The 18,091-nt window shown below is 50.4% G+C and overlaps 1 protein-coding gene and 1 pseudogene across 1 annotated transcript in view; both read right to left on the reverse strand.

Annotated features, from left to right (window-relative positions):
• Positions 1-161, reverse strand: part of EN1 (engrailed homeobox 1) — a 4,238-nt gene extending 4,077 nt beyond the window's left edge. Inside the window, exon 1 of the mRNA XM_004674891.1 lies at positions 50-161. Coding sequence (XP_004674948.1) covers positions 50-161 — 112 coding nt within the window. The remainder of the gene's footprint in view (positions 1-49) is intronic.
• A 1,854-nt stretch (positions 162-2,015) lies between these two features.
• The window catches only part of LOC101631325, a 50,646-nt pseudogene continuing 34,570 nt past the window's right edge, over positions 2,016-18,091 (reverse strand).

The raw sequence follows: 18,091 nt of genomic DNA on the forward strand, positions 1-18,091 counted from the left end.
GCGGGCTGCGGGGACACCGGCACGCTCTCTCCATCGCTGCCGCTGCTACCGCTGGCGCCGGGGCTCAAGCTCAGGCTCAGGCTGCCCGAGGCCGCCGCCACCGCCGCCGCGCCGAGGCCCGAGTCGCGCTGACTTTTAGGTTCCGGTTGCTGTTCTTCCATGCTCGGCCGCCCCGCCACCCCGGCCGCCGCGCGGGCCCCCGCCCCCCCCGCCTCGCTCCCCACCCCACTTTGCCAGTGGCCCGTGGGGGTGCGCGGAGGAAGGAGGCCGGCGAAGCCCCAGCGAAGGCACGGGGCGGGTGCAGGAAAAAAGCCCAGGCGCCTGGCCTGGATCGCTCGCTGTTATCGAGCAGATAGATCTCGCTGTCTCGCCCTCTCTCTCTAATTTGTAGACATCCAGATATGGAGACACTTGGCTATTTCTTTTTCCTTTCTGCAACCAGATTCAATGATTTGTTTGAAATGGGGAATAAGCCACAGCCAAAAAGATTTTTAAAAAGAAAAGAAAAAAAAAAGAAGAAAAAAAAGAAGGCAAGAAAAAAAAAAAGAAAAAGCTCCAAGAATTTTTTTTTCTTAAAGGGAAAAAATAGTCTTTAAAATCTAGCCATCTTCCTAGGCAGTAGTGAGGGGTTTGACTTCCCCGAGTGTCACGCTCAGCTGTGCCCAGAGCGCGAGGCTGGCAGCGCCTTTAATCGCCTTTGCTTTTTTTGCAGGGAGAGCGCGTCTTCGCCAGCGCCGGGGCTGCCTTTTTTTTTTTTTTTTTTTTTTTTCTCTCAAATCTCTGACAGCTCGGATCTTTGCACAAACTCTCGCTTAAAAAAAAATCACCCAGGCACACTTTTTGCCTTCAAACCGGAAGCACGTGAGTCAGGGCCGCACGTGTGCGGGACCAATGGCGAACCAGGACTCGCGCTGACACCCCGGCCTTGGCCCAATGGGCGCACGCGGGCCTTTGCGGATAAATAATCCGGGGGCGGCGGCCTGGGGCGGAGAGGGGGCGCCGCGGCGCTGGCCCCGCGCGTCCGGCCCGCCCTCCCGGAGCCGCACCCGAGCCCCTCCCCCTCTTTCAGGCCAAGACGGAGGAAGGGGCAAAGGAGACCCAAGCTGTGTGGATTTAGGGGTGTAGGCAAATAGAGAAGCAACTCCATAAACAACTTGTTGGAGAAATGCAGGATTATGGGTGCGTGCGCGTCGGGCGCAGGGTCAGGAAGCTGGGGCCGTGGTTCTTTTGCACCCCCAAGTCTAGGAAACTCAGCCTTTTATATTCATATTCTCTCTTCCCCTCCCCCCCATATTTCTTCACCCTCCCTTCTTTTGCCCTCTTCTTGCTGTTATAAAGGGTGAGAGGTTGTGTCGCTGTGTGTGTGTGTGTGTATGTACACGCGGGTGTGTAATGGAGAGGTAGCAGAAAAACAGGGAGGGTTTTAGGCCTGAATAGACCTAGAGCTGGTTATTTGATGAGATGCAGTTTATTTTTCACAAACAGCAAACCTGAGAAGCCAACTGCGGCTAGCTAGCACCGGCTCTTCGTAGGTTTGCAGCGGATGCTATCGGGTTGTACTGGGTGTCCTTTTCGGGGTATCCACACCCTAGTCCTTCCCTGATAGAACCTTTCACTATCCCCTACCCCCAAACAGTGCTAGCGCCTGTAAATCAGGCCCAGAGGGCCAGAGAGAGAGCTTGAGAGCCTACAGGGCTGGTCTCCTGGTCTCCTGGTCTCCTGGTCTCCTGGTCTCCTGGTCTCCTGGTCTCCTGGTCTCGGGAGTCGAAACAGCCCAGCATCCTGGAGGAGTCTTGGACAGGCCACATTGAGCCCCAAGATGTGAGTCACTGGAAGTCTGACTTTTGGTTCAGGGTGTTAGGTTTCCCTGCCAAGTGAAATCAAACAAGTCAAATTACCACATCCCAGTGTTTGCACTGACCACTTGACAATGGGGGACAGAGTCCCCCCTCCCCCCAGTAGCCCTGATTTTTCTAGGATTACTTTCGACTCTCTGAAGGCCTCTGCCTCTAGCCCTACGCTTTCTTCTCATACTTCGCAAGACTGCGGGTGCTCCAGTCGCTCCCACTCTCAGGGAGGTCCGCCTCCAGTTCGCTAAGGCTCCTTTTGGCGGTTTCCTGGTTGAGGTACCCTAAAAGTCTCCCATAGGCAGGAATGGAAAGTGAGGCTTAGGGGCGCAAGAAGGGCTGGTCTGCCTAGTCATTTTGAAGGGCCAGGGTCAACTGTGAGCTGGACCTGCTGTGTGGAGTGGTTCGAAAGGCTTCAGCAACGAAGGCCTTTCTTCGCTGGCATGTTCTTTTGGAGTCCCAGAGACTGGTGGCCCTGATGACCATCCCCAACTGGGCCCCGCAGAGAAGGAGTTTCTTTGGAAATACCATTTAGTAGGAACATGTAAAATAACCCCCTTGTGTCTCCCCAAAGTTGCGGGAGATTAGGAGAAAATTAAAATGGAAATCACAAAAAGCCAAATCGAAGTTTCTCAGAGGAGCTTATGGAGAGCGGGGATTCGCATTGCTGGTGCACTTCGGAGCAGCGGAAGGTCCTCTCACCCTGAGCTAGCGCTAGCGCTGGCGGAGTAGGTAGTTAGACCTTCCGGGAGGCCTGAGGACAAGAGCCACTTTTCGGACCCGCTGCGCTAAGCAGGTCCTCTGTGGGCTCCTGAACTCTCCCAATCCTCCCCCCTTCCACAACACGTCCTGGAGTCTCCAGGGTTGTCTTCACTTCTAAACCCAAGCGCTCCCCAAAATCTCCTGGTGCCCCCACCCTTTCTCCTTGAAATGGGGGGTAAGATTTTATTTATATTTAAGTTCGCAAAATTGAAATCTTTATCCAAAAGCGAGCGTGGGTACTTAATTAAATTCTAATTAGGACACTATCAATATCCTATTTAGCCGCGTAGCTTTTGTGCGCCGCGGTCCCTTTCAGCGCCGTAAATAGGGTCTCGACGCCTTATCTCGCCTGCAGGAGACGCCTCGAGAAGGGCTGCGGAAGATAATTTATAGGTTTTAATTACTCTTCATTCCGCCTGATCAGCTTGGCGTTCATCACAGGCCTGTGAATAAAACCCTGGTCAAAAGCTCTGTCACATCGCGCTGGCAAGACGCTTAATCAAAGTGAGCGGCCCCGCGCGCCGCGCGGCCGGGCTCCTCCACGTAATTTCCAGCCAGCTGATAAAGCCAGCTGAATAATGCGGCGGCCCTTTGGAGACACCATTTACAGAAATGACTTTATTGACGGCTTAACGTCGGTAATTCATTTTACCTTTCATGTAGTGGAGCCCGGATTTGTTACAGTAATGGGATGATAAATGCACCCGCGGCCCACGAGCTCGGGCTGGATTAGGCGGCGCTCCGCGCGCGCTGGCTCGTCCCTCCCCCATCCCCCAACAACCTCGCTAGACCGAGCCTGCACCGGACGTTCCGCACCTAGCGCTGCGAGCTTTCCACGACCCCTCTAAGTCCCCACTCCCTCCTTTACTTGCTGAAAACCATCATCTGAGAACTGGGTGTTAGCAGGTCGGTGTCCTGGCACGCCTGGGAGTGAGGTGCGTGAGGGTTCAGAGTGAGCAAGTGTTGGCAGAGATAGGTACCTGAGGGTGCAAAGGACTCAGACTGAATCCAGGGTTTGGTTTGCGGATGAAGAAGTGCGGGCAGAGTGAGTGGTGTGTTTAAATGTGCGAATAAAAGGGTTGGTTGGCTGTGTGCAGAGGGATGTGTGCACACGTGAGCATGTTTGTGGGGAAGTCCTTTGCAGGGTATCATTCACGCCTTTGGGAAGTAAGGCATCTCTTCCAACTTGATAGATGTCCAGGTGGGGATGGCAAGGAGATGGGTGGGCAGGAAGCAAGTGGAGGAATCTGTCCAGAATGGAATACACTCCCTGTTTCCAAGTGTCCGGCTTCTGAACCAAAGTATGGAAGTTTGGGGGGGGGGCGCACAGTACCAATTTCCACTGCCTTGAAGTTTTGTGCTGTACAGTCCCCTGGGGAAAAGGCCCCATAGAAAGTCACTGACCCAGCCATGTCTCCCAATAAATCGACTGTCCCCAAGTTCCTTCTCATACCTAGCCCAAATAAAAGTGGAAAATGAGAAAGAAGAACGATTTTGTTTTATTTTACATGCCAAAACGGAAAACAAAACCCCTATAATTTATTTCCTACTGGAAGGGAGAAGGTAGCCCAGAGTGGCTCTTCCTCGTGGGAGGTGGCAGAAACAGGGCAGGGAGAAACTCGGTCCTCGTACATTGCTCCCATTCCCAGTATTCCTCCATTATCTGCCCATTCCAGGGGCTTCCACTGGGCAAGAGGCATCTGGACAAACAGACAAGAAGAGTGAGTTTTGAGAGTGATAGAGCTATTTGGGGGTCACAGAGTAAGAAGACGTATGAGTACTTCTTAAAGTGAAGGCTGAGAAATTGTATTTTTGTTTTCCCTCTTACCAATCTTGAAAACTAAAAGCACATTTATTTGGAGAGTGGGCCAGGACTTTGGGGCCAGAACTCATATTGGTGTCCATGTGCTTGTGTATGTAAGAACCACAATGAGAGAAATGAGTCTGCAAGAGCACTGTGTGCCTGTGTGTATTCATGTGCTTTTGTGTGCACACCACGTCAGCCCCTCTAGTTATTGGGCACGGAGAAATGTGTTCATTGAGGGTTTGGGTGTATGCTGTTAAGAAAATAGAAATTTCACATCACCCTGAATTTTGCAGAATTTTGGATTTCGTTCAGGCAATATCACAGTCCTGCTTGCTTCCACCTCTCTTTTGAGGATGGGTGTGAGGAACAGAATTGTGAAAGAAAACCTTGCAGGCTGGCCGGGCGTGTGCACGAGGGGCTGAGAGTGAGAGCGTGTTGCCTGCACACGGTGGTAATCGCATTTCGAGTGTAGATCAGATGGCGGTGGGGCCTCGTGGCGCGGGACATGAATGAGTTGTCGCAACACAATAGCGCACAGCCTTCCTACGGGGACTGGGTGACCAGCGGTTTTGTTGGGAGTGAATGCGAGGAGATTTCTGCTACAAGTGCCGCGGTATTATTATGAGCCAGAAGGTCAGACTATACATCACAGGTCCCCAAAGCCTATAGACCTTGGGAAATGTAGGGCCTCGAGTCACGTCATTGTACCTGACAGTCCTTTCAATACACTAATTCAATTAGCACTCTGGGTTTTGGTCTTCATTTGGAGGCGATAATAATGGGGAGGTAGGAGTGAAGGAGAATTCGTTGGATATTGGTTAGGGATCCTAAGTAATTCTGCCCAAAGCTTGGAGTGGGACACTGAGAAAGGGAAAAATCTGAGATGGGTACGTGGGAGGCAAGCCATGAAAAATAAAATGTTCTGTTGACTCTTGAAATTGGGGCGGCAGCTTTGTTTGTAGATGGCCCAGTAGACTCATTGGGGAGGAGGGCAGGGATGACTTCTCTTCTGTGTACATGAAATACACCCATAATTGTCTAAGTCCCTAGAAAGCCCAGAGTGGAAAAGGCTGCTGTTGGAAGTTGTCACCTTCGGGGATTCCAATATTTGGATTTATGCCCCCACCATCCTGCCTTCCCTCCGGAATTTTCCCCCTCTATCTGAGGGAGTGTGCAGTTCACAGTACCGATCTTTTTGTTCTAGAAACAGTTCCCTCCTCCCACCCCCCAAAGCCTGACAAGCTGAGAAAATTAATCCCTTTCCTTTCTTTTTTAAATGGGAAGAAGGGAAGACATTTCAGTGATTTCGTAAACTGCATCTGGCAAGGAAGACTCAGAAAGGGCTCCCCGGCCCTTGTTTCTGTGCCTCGCCCTGCCAGCCGGCCAGCGCTTAAACCCTCCAACACAAGAGTGCAAACACCCCCTATGGTCGCTGCTCGCTCCTTGGCGAACCCGCTTAGGGCTAAGCCGAGATATTGGGGAGCAAACGCTGGACACAGAGGCTCGGACTACAGGACGGGGAGCCTTCTCTGCACTCTCAAACCGCTCTGGGAGTGTACCACACAGCCGGCCAGGCCCCGGGAGCCGAAGATTTTAGAGCTTGTGGCTCCCAAAGCAAGGCGACAACACACTTTCTCCATATTCTTCTCCGCTTTAATCAAACTCCCTCCTTTTCTCCTTACAGTGAATTCCACCCAACCCTGAAACTGAAATCTGAATGTTCACCTACCTCCAGTTTTAAAAATGAAAAAAAAAAGGGGGGGGGGAAACGGCGTAAATTAAGCATCTAAACTGTAATTTTCTCTCTTCTTTATTTTGTTGTTCGCCATCTCTCGCCCCCTCCTCCTACCCAGAAGGTTCCCGAAGCCCGCACCCCCGGGCCGAGGGGAGCCCTTGCCCACCCCAATCCCCACCTGTCCGAGTGGCGGTCCCGCCTTGATCCGGCTGAGCGCAGTTCAGGGTCCACACCGACTGGCCTCAAGCGTGTGCACGCCGGTGATACGAGCGTAGGAGCGAGTGAGGAGGGGCCAGCACAGCTTCCGGGTTCTTCAGGCCCCCCCTCGACTCAGTCCTAGATCCCAGGGAGGTCAGGACCCAACTCTAAAGTTGGGGAGGAAAAAAAAGGAAAAGAAAGGGGAAGAACTCACAATCTTCAAGTCCTTTGCAGAGAAATACCCTGCATACTCTGCAGCTCCGGACCGTATTCTTTTTGCTGGCCCGACAGTTAATTGTGGTCCTTTCTTAGACTCCTGTGGAGTGAGAGGTTGTCTCGAGGCTCTTCTCCGATGACCTGAGAAAAGCAAGCAGATGTCGGAGCACCCAGGTCTGAACGCTCTGACTCTTGGCCAGAGCCTTTCCACCTCCCTCCCTGAACGGTTCCAAACGGGAGCGCGGTAGTTCCCCCACTCCTTTCCTCTTTGGGGGTGAAGCCTCCCGACCCTCTTCCTAGGGAGAATCCCGTGAAAGTTCGAGATTCTAGTCTAGGTCGATTCTGGCGGAGGGAGGGGAGAATGGGTTAGGGGGAGTGAAAAATGGAAAAGTTTAGTCCTGAAAGTGTGGGGGGAGGGGAAGTAACACAAACCTGGGGATATACAGGCAAAGACTGACAGGAACCTTGCATCTTTCTTCACCCTGCTTAACCTCCTTCCTCAAACTTGATTTCCAGCCTGGGGAGGTGGGGGGGTGAATGGGTGGAGAGGGGTAGGGGGGTGACTTTAACGCTAGGCTTTCCCCTCACTTTCCTTGTCTGCTCACTCACTCATGCAAGAACTTGGGGTTAAGTGTGCAACCCACTTTGTGAGATGGCTCCAGGTAAGTGTGTGTGTGTGTGTGTGTGTGTGTGTGTACAAGTGAACAGCTGTGTGGAGTGTTCTAATCCTTGTGTGGTTGTGCTATGCCAGAGAGGGCAAATGTGTGCATGGGCTCTGTGCCAGTGCGTGTGTCCTTGTGAGTGCCTGTACTTGTCCTTGGGTACAGTTTCTGTGTGTGCATTTGGGCACCAGCTGGGAACTGGAGAGTAACTTCTGGCCAAGCTTTGGAAGTGGAATGTGTGAAGTTCCCTGGAGCCAATGGCTCTAACCAGAAACCTGTTTCTCACTTCCCACTTTCTTCCAGAGAGCCCACCCCTACCTATCCTGATGTTTAACCCCACTCCCCAGCTCTGAAACCTTTTTGGGAGACAGCGAAAACCGCAAACAAGCTCGAGGCAAAGTCAAGATCAAAGGGACTCAGAAAAACCATGGACCAAAAGTCCACTACACAGATAAGGAAACTGAGGCCCATGTGGAGGAAAAGACCAGGTCAGGGTCACACATAGGAGGTGACTGGTCACTAGGCTGTCAGACTTAGCTCAGAAGCCAAGGTCATTAGAGTTTTATCCTTTGGACCAAAATCCAGGAGAGCACAAGATTTGGTGGTTTCAATCTCCCCTCACACCCAAATAGGGTTGCCAACCCCATTCCATTTACTCCAAGTAAGCTTCATTCTTTTCCTTTTGGGTGGGGGATGGGGGAGGGGGCAGACGGAGAGAGAGAAAATCCCTCCTCTTGTGGGGTCCTATTCAAGGTCCTTAAAGTTCCTGCCTCCCGCCCCATTTAGCACCTTGTTCTTCGCCCCCACTTACCTGCGGAACCTTTCTGGCGTGAGTGGTATATTCAGGGTAGGAAGAAGTGAGGGGAAGATTGTTTCTCTTCCTGCGGGGGGGCGGTGGGTGACGAAGTTGTGGAATACCATCTCAAAGCCATTCCAGGCACGTCTTTTCCCTCCTGCATCAATGACGCCCTCCCAAAATTGTTATGCAAAGGAGTCAAGTAATGTGTTCTTTTGGCGATCAAAGCGGCACAGAGCCAATTATTAGAGGAGAAGTCAATACAGGGTGGGCAGATTAAGAAACCCATCTCGCGGACAATTATCGTCGCGATTGAAAAAGCTCCTTTTCCCACTTATTCGCTCCCCTCCCCAATATATAAAAAACAAACGGATGGGGGCTAGGGATGGTGGCAAAGGAAAGCGGCTGTCCTAGGAGCCGCCAGTAAGCGGGCGCGTTCGTTGAGGGAAAATAACGCCCCCTAGGGGTGACCCCCCAGAGGGTCCCAATGCCGGCAAAGCCACGCCTTAAAGCTCATTACATTAGTCCCTTAAGAGATAGCGGTGAGGCTACTCCAAGACGGAGGGCTAGAACCTGGGTCTTTAGGGTCTTCCTCCCACCACCACCACCACTTGGCATCTAGCCTGAGTTTCCCCCACTCCACCTTCTTCTGCACCTCCCCCCCTTCTTTATGGAGATGGATCCTAGGTCAGCGGTCAAGGCTGAGAGAAGGGTGGGAGCAGCCCTGTGCCTTTCCAGCCCGTTTTCCTGAGGGGAATGCACCACCTATCGGTGCTATGAGAGAACTTCACCTGTGTGGAGCTTTGTGAATTGACGCGGTTGTGGAGAGAGGTTAGTGCCTGAAGCTCCAGGTCCGGAGTGGGAGAGACCGGGCCTCTTTCCAAAGAGCAACACCTGAAAGGGGAGCGATGATAGGGTTACAGGAAATGGGCCGCGGAGGGGTGGGCATTGTCTGTGTGTGGGAGGGGGGGAGGGCGGGCAGGGATGGGAAGGCTTCTTGAGATCCTCTCTCTCCTAAGAACCAAAGTTGGAGAGAAAAACCCTGTTTGCTCCTTGATTCAGAAAGTTGAATACTTGAGGCAAAGTGGGTTGGGGTTACGTTGGAACCAGGGACTGGGGTACTCGGCTGCCTCCACCTGCTTGATGCTGTGTGACGTGCTTGGGTCACTGGTTCTTTCTGGGCTTGTTTCCTTCGTTGTAAATTGAGAGAATTGTAGGAGATGGTTCCCCTCTGACGGAATCCGCATTGAATCTGAGAGTATATGTGGACACAGTCTTCCTACTTCGAGCCCTTGGTAGAGCTATATTTTATTCTTTTCTATCTCTTATACATAGTTAATGTAATGTGTGACTGTTCAATTATATGACTGTTTTCTCATGTATCTGAGCATTTCATTTGCGTGGGTCCAGAAGGTTTCTTGGCGTGAATTATCTGTGGGTATCCATTTACTTAAAAATTTTTTCTAAAGAATCAGACCAACAAGGGCCCTCCCTGGTGGTGTATGGGGTTGGGGCACTAGGAAGCTATCAGAGTCCTATCCCTTACCCCAGAGATGATCAACATGAGTCAGCAGACCTCTCCCATCTAGCCTGCTGCTCCCCTCAGAAGTGTACTTTGTCAGTCTGCCTGTTCTGCTCCCCCCTCTGTCTTTGGTGAATCCTTTCACCGCCTCTGCACCTCTGGCCTGTACCCCAGTTCTGTATGCGAAAATAAATAAATAAAGACTGGGACCAATAAACATAAAAAACTTGGTTTGTTTTACAATGTGTGACTAGGGACAGGGGACATAATGGTTGTTGATGCGGGAGGTTAAGAACAGCCAGACCCTGGGTTGTGGCTTAGAGTCAAAGAGGACTGAGAAGGTCTGAGACTGGAAAAAACAAAAGAGGAGAGTGAAGCCACAAATGCTTCTGAGCAACCCTTAGGGAAGGTGGCCCCTGACTGAGACTCCCAGATATAGGGCATCCCTGGAGCAGAAGAAGCAGAGATCCAGACCAAGGCAGGATAACTCAGACCTCAAGCCACTTCCCCCTTGAACTCTCCATGAAATTAATAAAGCACGGAAAGAGGCGGGGAGGGGGGAGAGGCAGTGGCAATATTTTGCTCAAGTTACACAGAGATCGAATTTAACTTCATGCTGGGAGTCTCTGGACACAGGCAGCTGGAGGAAAGAGCAAGTACTACTCTTGGAAAGGCCTGGTCCTCCAGCCTGGGGCAGCCGGTGCCAGTGGTAGGTTTGCAGGTCCAGGGAGCTCTGAGCGCCCTGTTCAAGAGCTCTACCTCACCAGAGCAGTGTGCTGGGGGAGTGTCTCCCTTTCAGCGCCTGAGTTTCTTGGGTGCCTTCATCAACAGCTGGAGGGAGCCCCTCACATCCTCTCTCCTGGGAATCAAAACTTCCCTTGAGTATACCCAGAAGTGTTGTCACTGTGAAGCCAGAACTTTTGTTTACAAAGGAGGACCTCTATAGTCCAGAATAGTCCCAGTGCTGCCTCCTGGAAGGTGGTGAATTTCAGTGTCTTGACTACCCCTACATACTTGGGGTTCAGAACCAGGGATTCATATTCCTGAGTAGAAATGGGAAAATCAAGAGTGGGTGGTATAGTCATTTGTCCTTTGAAAAGGCCTTCTGAAAGCTAACCAAGGCTGATGGGTGAGTAAATGGCCATATCTGTATTCTGGGCAGTCTGCTAATAGAAGTCAACTCCTGTTGGCTACCACTGCCAGCAGATTTTGTGGTCTCACTGCCTCTCCAGGGATGGAACTCACACCCTTGGCTACTGTTACACCATCCCAGATCCACAGGCCAGACTTTCTCCTTACCCTCTACTTATCATGGGCTCAGTTGCCAACCCAATAAGTCAAATCTGGAAAATCAGGAGCTCCAGGAGCCCCAGGCCTCCGCCTAGCGATGGGCCCAGCCGTCACCTTGGAGCCCAGAACTGGAGATTGAACTGGGCAGACCCTGACCTCTGGCTAGGTCAAGGCAAAGCAGGGGCTACTCTGTAGCTGCTGCCTGGCTTCTGCCCCAAGGCCAGAGAACTCAGACTCAGTATTCTGGACCAAGATGCTGGAGGGGAGTGCGTTATTGGTGAGGCAGTGTTCCAGAGGCAGCCTGCAGTCTCTGGAGCTGGGAGCTGGGGAGTGGGGGGCTGGGGTGGAGAACACCTCCAGCTTGCCCAGCTCAGACCAACTGACAGAGGAAGACCAACGGATTTATGTAATAAAACATGTGTTACGCTGTATCAGATATTGCAAAGTAGACACCCTTAGGGAGACTGGGAATTGTGGGGAGAGAGTGATTGATTATGGGTCTTCTGCCCCCTCTCGCTGAGATAAACAGGATGGGAGTAGAAAACTGGGACAACTCTGAGCTCTTCATCGGATCAGCTCATTAGATCTTTACAATACCCCACTGAGATATGTTATACCATCCTCTCAAATTTACAAAGGAGGAAACTGAGGCGAGGCACCCAAGGGCTTGGTTCTAGCAAGAAGCAAGAGAAGAGAAATAAAGAAGTGAACCCTTGCAGTTCTGGAGGAGCCTAATGGGGACCAGTCCTGTTGGACGACCCTCAAAGCTTCCCCGAAGGCAAAGGCTGGGGTGGGGGTGGGGGATAACTGGGTTTATTACCACTCTTCCCCCAGCATAGAGCTCCTAGGAAGTCCCGCGGAGGAGAGTTCCAGCCCTCTGGCTGGGCTACGGGGTGGGGGGTGGGGTTCCCTCCTGAGAGCGCTCTGGCAGCCTTTGTCAACCACTGTAGAGCAGACTGAGCGCAGGAGGCAGGTCTGCGCCAGCCCGGACTAAAATCCCAATGCCTCGGCTTGCTCCAGGGAGACGACCTTTGGTTCCTGTCATCCAGACGGGCCAGGCCAAAAGCAGCACGGAGGCCACAGCCTCTTCTTGCTGGCATTGTCCACATTCTTTCTTTGGGCTTCCAAGCTCAGTGACCCTGGACCCAGCATCGGACTCCGCCTTGGTTGGCTGCCCTGTGCGGTGGGGCCAAAACGCGGGTCTGCACAAATCCCCAGGCCAGAGCACTGGGACTGAACATCTCTGCCCCACCCCCTCCCAGTCTGGAGACCCAGCAACAAGTCTTGGGGGCTGTGAAGTAATTGTAAAAGTCCAGGCTTGCTCCTGGGCGGAAGGCAGGGTCAGGGCTGGGACTCTGTTCCATGGGGACGACTGGTCCCTCTGGTTGCTCAGATCTGCTCAGCTGTCCCTTATGGATGATGCTACTACCAGGTGGTTAAGTGGTTGAGACCCACGTGGGATTTCAAAGGACCCAGCATTTGCCAACCTTGGGGGACTGTGCGCCTGTCCAGTGAAGGACTGCCAGGAGGATGGAGTGGGGATGTTAAGCCTGCGGGAGGGATGGAGGAGGTCTGGACCAGCACCCCCTGGAAACAAATGTCATCCAGGTCCTGTCTGCAGGCAAATGGGAAACTCCCACAGCCCCAGAATCAGCAACCTGCACAAGCCTGCTAAGTAGGGATTTCCTCAGGTTCCACTAAACACCTGCCAGGTGGAAGAACTTTCCCAGCTGGGAGAAAATAACCCAGCTGTCCAAGGGCTAGAGTCATCCTAGGTGTTGGGTCCCCAGCTAGCTAATACAGGGGTTTAGGTCCTCCCTTATGCCCTCAGACTCTGGCCTTGGCTCCCTCCCTCCCCTTTCACTTTCCGGAGCTTTCTCCTCTAACCAGAGAAGCATAACAAGAGGAGGCCTTGCAGCCAGAAGGTTGCATTGTCTCTGAGGTGGGACCCTGGGCATCCCAAGGCCCACCAGGGCTTGCCGGAGGGAGAAGCCCTCCAGTTAGAGACAGCATCTGCTGGCCTGAATCTCACTTCGATTTTAACAAACCTAATTAGGATTTGACAAATACTTAAAACTTTCCATCAGAAGCTGCCATAGGTTTTGAAATCACAATCTGGGATTTTTTTTTTTTAATAGGTAACTTAATGGAGACTTCTGGAAAGATGCAGAGGGTATCAGCAGTTGTGTGAACTTGGATTTGACAGACTTTATTTTTGAAAGATGTCTGGACTTTGAGCCAAAATACATCTAGGAAGAGATCCTCCCCTACACGCCTGGAGGTTACAGGTACCTTGCTAGTGGGGCTTCTCGAGTTGGGGTTGGGGGTGCAGAATTGCAGGAAGTACAGTAGATTATCTATTTTGGCTGTGTCGCCAGAGAGAATGAAAGCTACGTGACTGAGACTCTCTGCCACCTCTCTTCTCCATCAGCCTTTAGCATTTATCTCTTCCCCTCAGTCTCCCAGCTACTGAGGGTGGACTCGACAGGAATGTTGCAAGGAAAAACTAATTAAACGGCAGTACAATGCTTTGAAAATATTCAGTGTCATGTAAATGCCTAATACTAATAATAATCTTGATGGTGGTAATTATGTGCCAGAAAGCACATCCTCAGACAGCCTTGCTGAGCCTGCACAGGGGGGACGCTCTGGGAACACCCCGCCTTTCTGCTGCTGAGCCCCAGCGCTGACGGTCAGGTGCCAAGTGGGAGCTTTCGGCTCTGCCCCAGCCGCTGCGAGGAAGCTCAAGTTTTCAAGTTTAATTCTGAAGCTACTGCTCTCTGACAGTGGAGCCCAGATTCTGTCACCCGGTAACCACTCAACGACTCCGCCTCAAAGGAAACCCATGACTCCTGAGAGGTATGTCCGCCCTCACTTTAGGCTCGGCTTCCTCGAGGGCTCTGGCAGGCTGCGTGCGTGGTGACTTCATGTCAAAGTCTGACCTTTGTGAGCTCCAGGCCTTCTGTTTTCCAGAGCCTTTGGGGTGGGGGTGGGGGGCTACCTTTCACATTCAGAGAGAACAATGATGTCTTTGGGAATGTCCGTTCCCTTCCCCTCTCTGAAGTCTTCATGTTTGGAACATGGGGTTTTGGTATCTCCCTTTAACATTTTTTTAATTAAGAAAAATTGTATTGTTTCGTTTTTTATGGCGGTAACAATGGCTTACTACTTTGCCTATAAATTCTTTGCAGGGTGTAGGCTCACCAGCACATTCTGAGATGTATGTTACTATGCCGTCTCTACCACCAAAGCACCTATCTGTTTTAATATTTTTCTGGTCTGTTAAAATAACAGGCCTTCCCAAGACATGCAGTTCCCTGCAAAGGCAGCTTTGACAGGATCCATACACATTCCTACCCTCTCTCAACCAAGCCTCCCTGTTACCGCTGGACTGGAATTGGGGGGCACCGTGCCTGCCAGCCAAGGCCTAATGGCAGCAAATTACAGTGAGTCACTTATAGAGCTTTGGGGAGTTTCCATCCCAGAAACCTCTGGGCTTTGAAGGGGTTTTATAGGATCACCTAGATATGGTAATGATACTCCTCACCCTTGAACTTGATCCAGTTTCCTTTGTGATTTGGTGAATCATTACACCTTAGGGTTCCCCCAGCTGTCCCTCTCATTTTTGTTACCGCTTCTTATTTCACTAGAGCTTTCACCACTATGACAGTCGATGAGAAAACCCCTTCTCATTTGTGAGGAATAGAGCTGATTTCTTAAATATTATTACTTAAAAGAAGCAAACTCTTGTCTGCCTTGAGTATTAAAAGAAGAATACTTTGTGTAGTTCACGTTAGGCTTTAGTAACTCAGAACAACCTCACCTTTAAAACAAAACTTTATGCACAGTATCCAGAAACAGGTGATTTCCCAGGTGAATTTTTCTTTATTTAAAAAAAAAAAAAGGCCCAGGAATAAAAATGCTATCCACAGTGGCAGTGTTAGGGTTCAGGTGCAGACTGTGGGGATTTCATAGTCAAACTTTGGAACTGCAGGCACTCACGCAAATGCATAGCTGCAAGGAACGTTCGTTTCATTCCTTCCAGTCCAAAGATAGGCTTTGCTTTGAAATTCTTCTTTATAAAGAGAAACTGGCCCACCACAGTTTCCCCACCGACGCTGTGTCGTGACTACCACAGTGCCCAGCCTCTTCCTCTGCGTGGGAAACAGAAAAATGTATGCTGTACGCGAGTTCACATCAGTGGCAGCAGAGATTGACCTCTGGGCCGCTTCTGCTCACCGACCAGCTTGCTGCTGCTTGAACAAAGAAGAAAATGCATATGCAGAACCGCTCACTGTTCCCCAATGTGACTTCAGGAGTAGACAGTCTGTAATTCCAAAATCCCTGATTCTCCGATGCACCCCACCAAGACTCACAAGCACCATGGACGGCATGCAAGCAGGTTCAAGCCTTGTGGTCAGTGACAGCCTAGACAAGGGGACACTGCACAGACATGTCCCCTCCCCACTGCTGGCTCTTTATCCAGGATGAGGCTGCACCCAGTCATTACCTCATATGAATGGAGCCGTAGTTTAGTAACTTTAGGGGGTTGTGAAAGGAGGAATTAGTAGGTACACAGGATTTTCCTAGCTTTTAGGCAAGTTTGTTCTGTTGTTTTGTTTTATTTAGCACCACCCATAATTCCTGCTGCACGATTCTAGATCAGATAAGGCATCCAGGGCACCACACTTTATGTTGCAGAGAACATTTGAGCAGCAGCTGCTGAAACAGCATGTTTACTTTACTTTCCTGAAGATATTGTTGACATCCTTCTCTGGGAACCTCATAGACAACACTTTCTTTTAATTTTTGGCATTTGGGTTCCCTTAGGTGGGGGCAAGGCAGAGAGGGGTGGAGTGGGGGACTTTCCTTCCTGAGCAGCTGCCGTTGTGTGCTGGCCTGGCTCTGTGTTTGCCCTACACTGTGGTTGCTCATGCTTCATTTTAATAGCTTTAGTTCATTCTTTTAAAAACACACTGTAACCTGGCAGGATGGTCAAGAGACAGGACTTCAATGCTTCAATGCTGATATGGCCAATTTCTCGCCTTCCACACAAGCTGCCAATCAATGCAAACGCTGAAGAATAAGCTCTCCAGAAATTCGGATTTCCACACTGGTAGGCTGTTGAGCTCAAGGAGCAGGATGTTCAGCATTCCCTCCTCATGAGAGGATGCTATCAGGTGTCACAGGTTAGCTTGGGGGATCCAGCCCCCTTTCCTGCTCTCTGTAGGCACCCTCAAAATGGCATGGGTCGGTCAACATAGCAGGAGTTTAAAGGGCCAGGGGAGAAAATAATAATGAACTGCTATATATACTAGAGACATTTTAGGGGGTGGAGAGGGGAATGGGATCAAAAACAGTGGGGGGAGGGAAATGCACTGGACTATGGTGATGGCACACGGGTGATTTGGTGAGGGGAAGCCCCCAGGGATTACAAGTGAGATGGGAAAATGCACAAAATGATGTAAAAATGAATTATTATATTACTTTTTTTTAATGGCATGCATCAAAAGCCTAGAAATACTACCAAACTGACACCTCTCCAGGCTGGAAGGGTGGAGTGTGTGGAGATATTCCCACTTTGGTCAGCGACAACGTCCCCAGCACTTGTGGGTGAGACTATCCAGCCCTTGTGGCAGGCTGAGCAGCAGTTGGGGTGCAGGAGAGAGTGGGGGTCCAGCCAGGGGTCCATTTCCCATCTCAGGGAAACTCACTGGATGGGAGGTTCTCTTGAGCGTTCCCCACATGCAGTCAGGAAAGCTGACTGAGGTGGGGAGGTAGGAGGATGTTGGGACCATGAAGGCCCTTTGCCACTGGAAATTTCTGGTGTCTTAGCTGTCCGTTTATTTGTGGAGGGATACACAACGGCCCAGTCCCAGGATTTTGATCTGTGGGTAAAAAGAGGTGTATGTAGAGTTCAGAGGTTGTGAAGCTGAAAAGAACAGATGGTGAATTTCAGGCAAAATCCAACAGGTGGCAAAGAATTTGGGGGAGTCCAGGCAGTCTCAGTAGCATCTGAGAAATTATCCTTGAACTTGGGGTGATTGTGCCTTGGCCCTGAGATTCCCTGAATGGCCGGTGATCTGTTCTGAAGACTGAGACCTGTAGCATCTCAGCTCCCCCTGGTGCAGTGGCCTGGACAGTGGAAATGTGGCTGGTTTGAATTGACATACGCTGTCATTGTAAAACATACCAGGTTTCAAAGACTTAGTATGACAAAAACAATAAAAAATGTCTCATTAACATTTTTGCTTTCATTATATATTGACATGACAATATTTTTAATTCACTGAGTTAATAAAAATTATTATCAAAATTAATTGTTTCTTTTTACTTCATGTTATTTGATGTGCCTATTAATATATTTAAAACTACACATTAAGCATATATTCAAGGCTCATATTATATTTCCATTGGACATTGTTGGACTCAGTCTTGCCCCTACTGAAACTATTTTGAACGCTCGCTCTTTGGTTTCCTTCTCTTGTTAGTTACTTGCGGCGGCTCAAAACTGCAGTAAAATTTCCGTTCTGCTAACCAGAAACCAAGGGAGCCTAGTTGACTCATTTCCAAATGCTGGTTTCTGGTGCCATCGTGTGGTTATTTCTGGTACTACACCAACCAACCGCGGGCTTGTGCAAATTCCAGGCACCGTTCCTGGCGTTCCTGCTGCTGCTACCACATTCGATGGACCAGTAAATCAGAAACCCTAAATGGAGAAGACCAACTTCGTCCTTAATTTCTCCTCTTCCTCCTCTACATACTTCTATCCCTGCTACATATGCAGTGTTGGGTGGGACATAGCCACTGAAAGGTTTTCCTCTCACGGAAGGAAAGGCTCTGGTCTGAGTTTCCAGCCTGGAAACTTCACACAGACTCAAACTTTGGAAAGTCCTCTGATCCCTTTTTTCTTAAGTGTAAAACAAGGTTATAGTGGAGGGCTTACAAACGCACCGCTGGCTCCTGAAATCCTTGAATCTGGAAAACTTGATAGTGGAATTTGAAACTCACATGTGCCTCACTGTGGTGACCTACAGGAAAGACTCATCTTACACCACAGTGAGGTCCAGGGAGGTGACCCAACTGCCATGCCTGAGCAGGTGGTCCTACAGACACAGTCATTTGTTGAGACTGACTACATTTCCTATCATCCAGTCCTTACAACACTACATAAGTTAGGCATTCAATGTCAATTTTGAATATATTTTATAAAGATTTATTTATTTTTGCATACAGAACTGGGGTAGGGGCCAGAG

The sequence above is a fragment of the Condylura cristata genome, unplaced genomic scaffold (genome assembly GCF_000260355.1).
Source record: "Condylura cristata isolate star-nosed mole 26May11 unplaced genomic scaffold, ConCri1.0 scaffold00002, whole genome shotgun sequence".
Classification (NCBI taxonomy): Eukaryota; Metazoa; Chordata; class Mammalia; order Eulipotyphla; family Talpidae; genus Condylura; species Condylura cristata.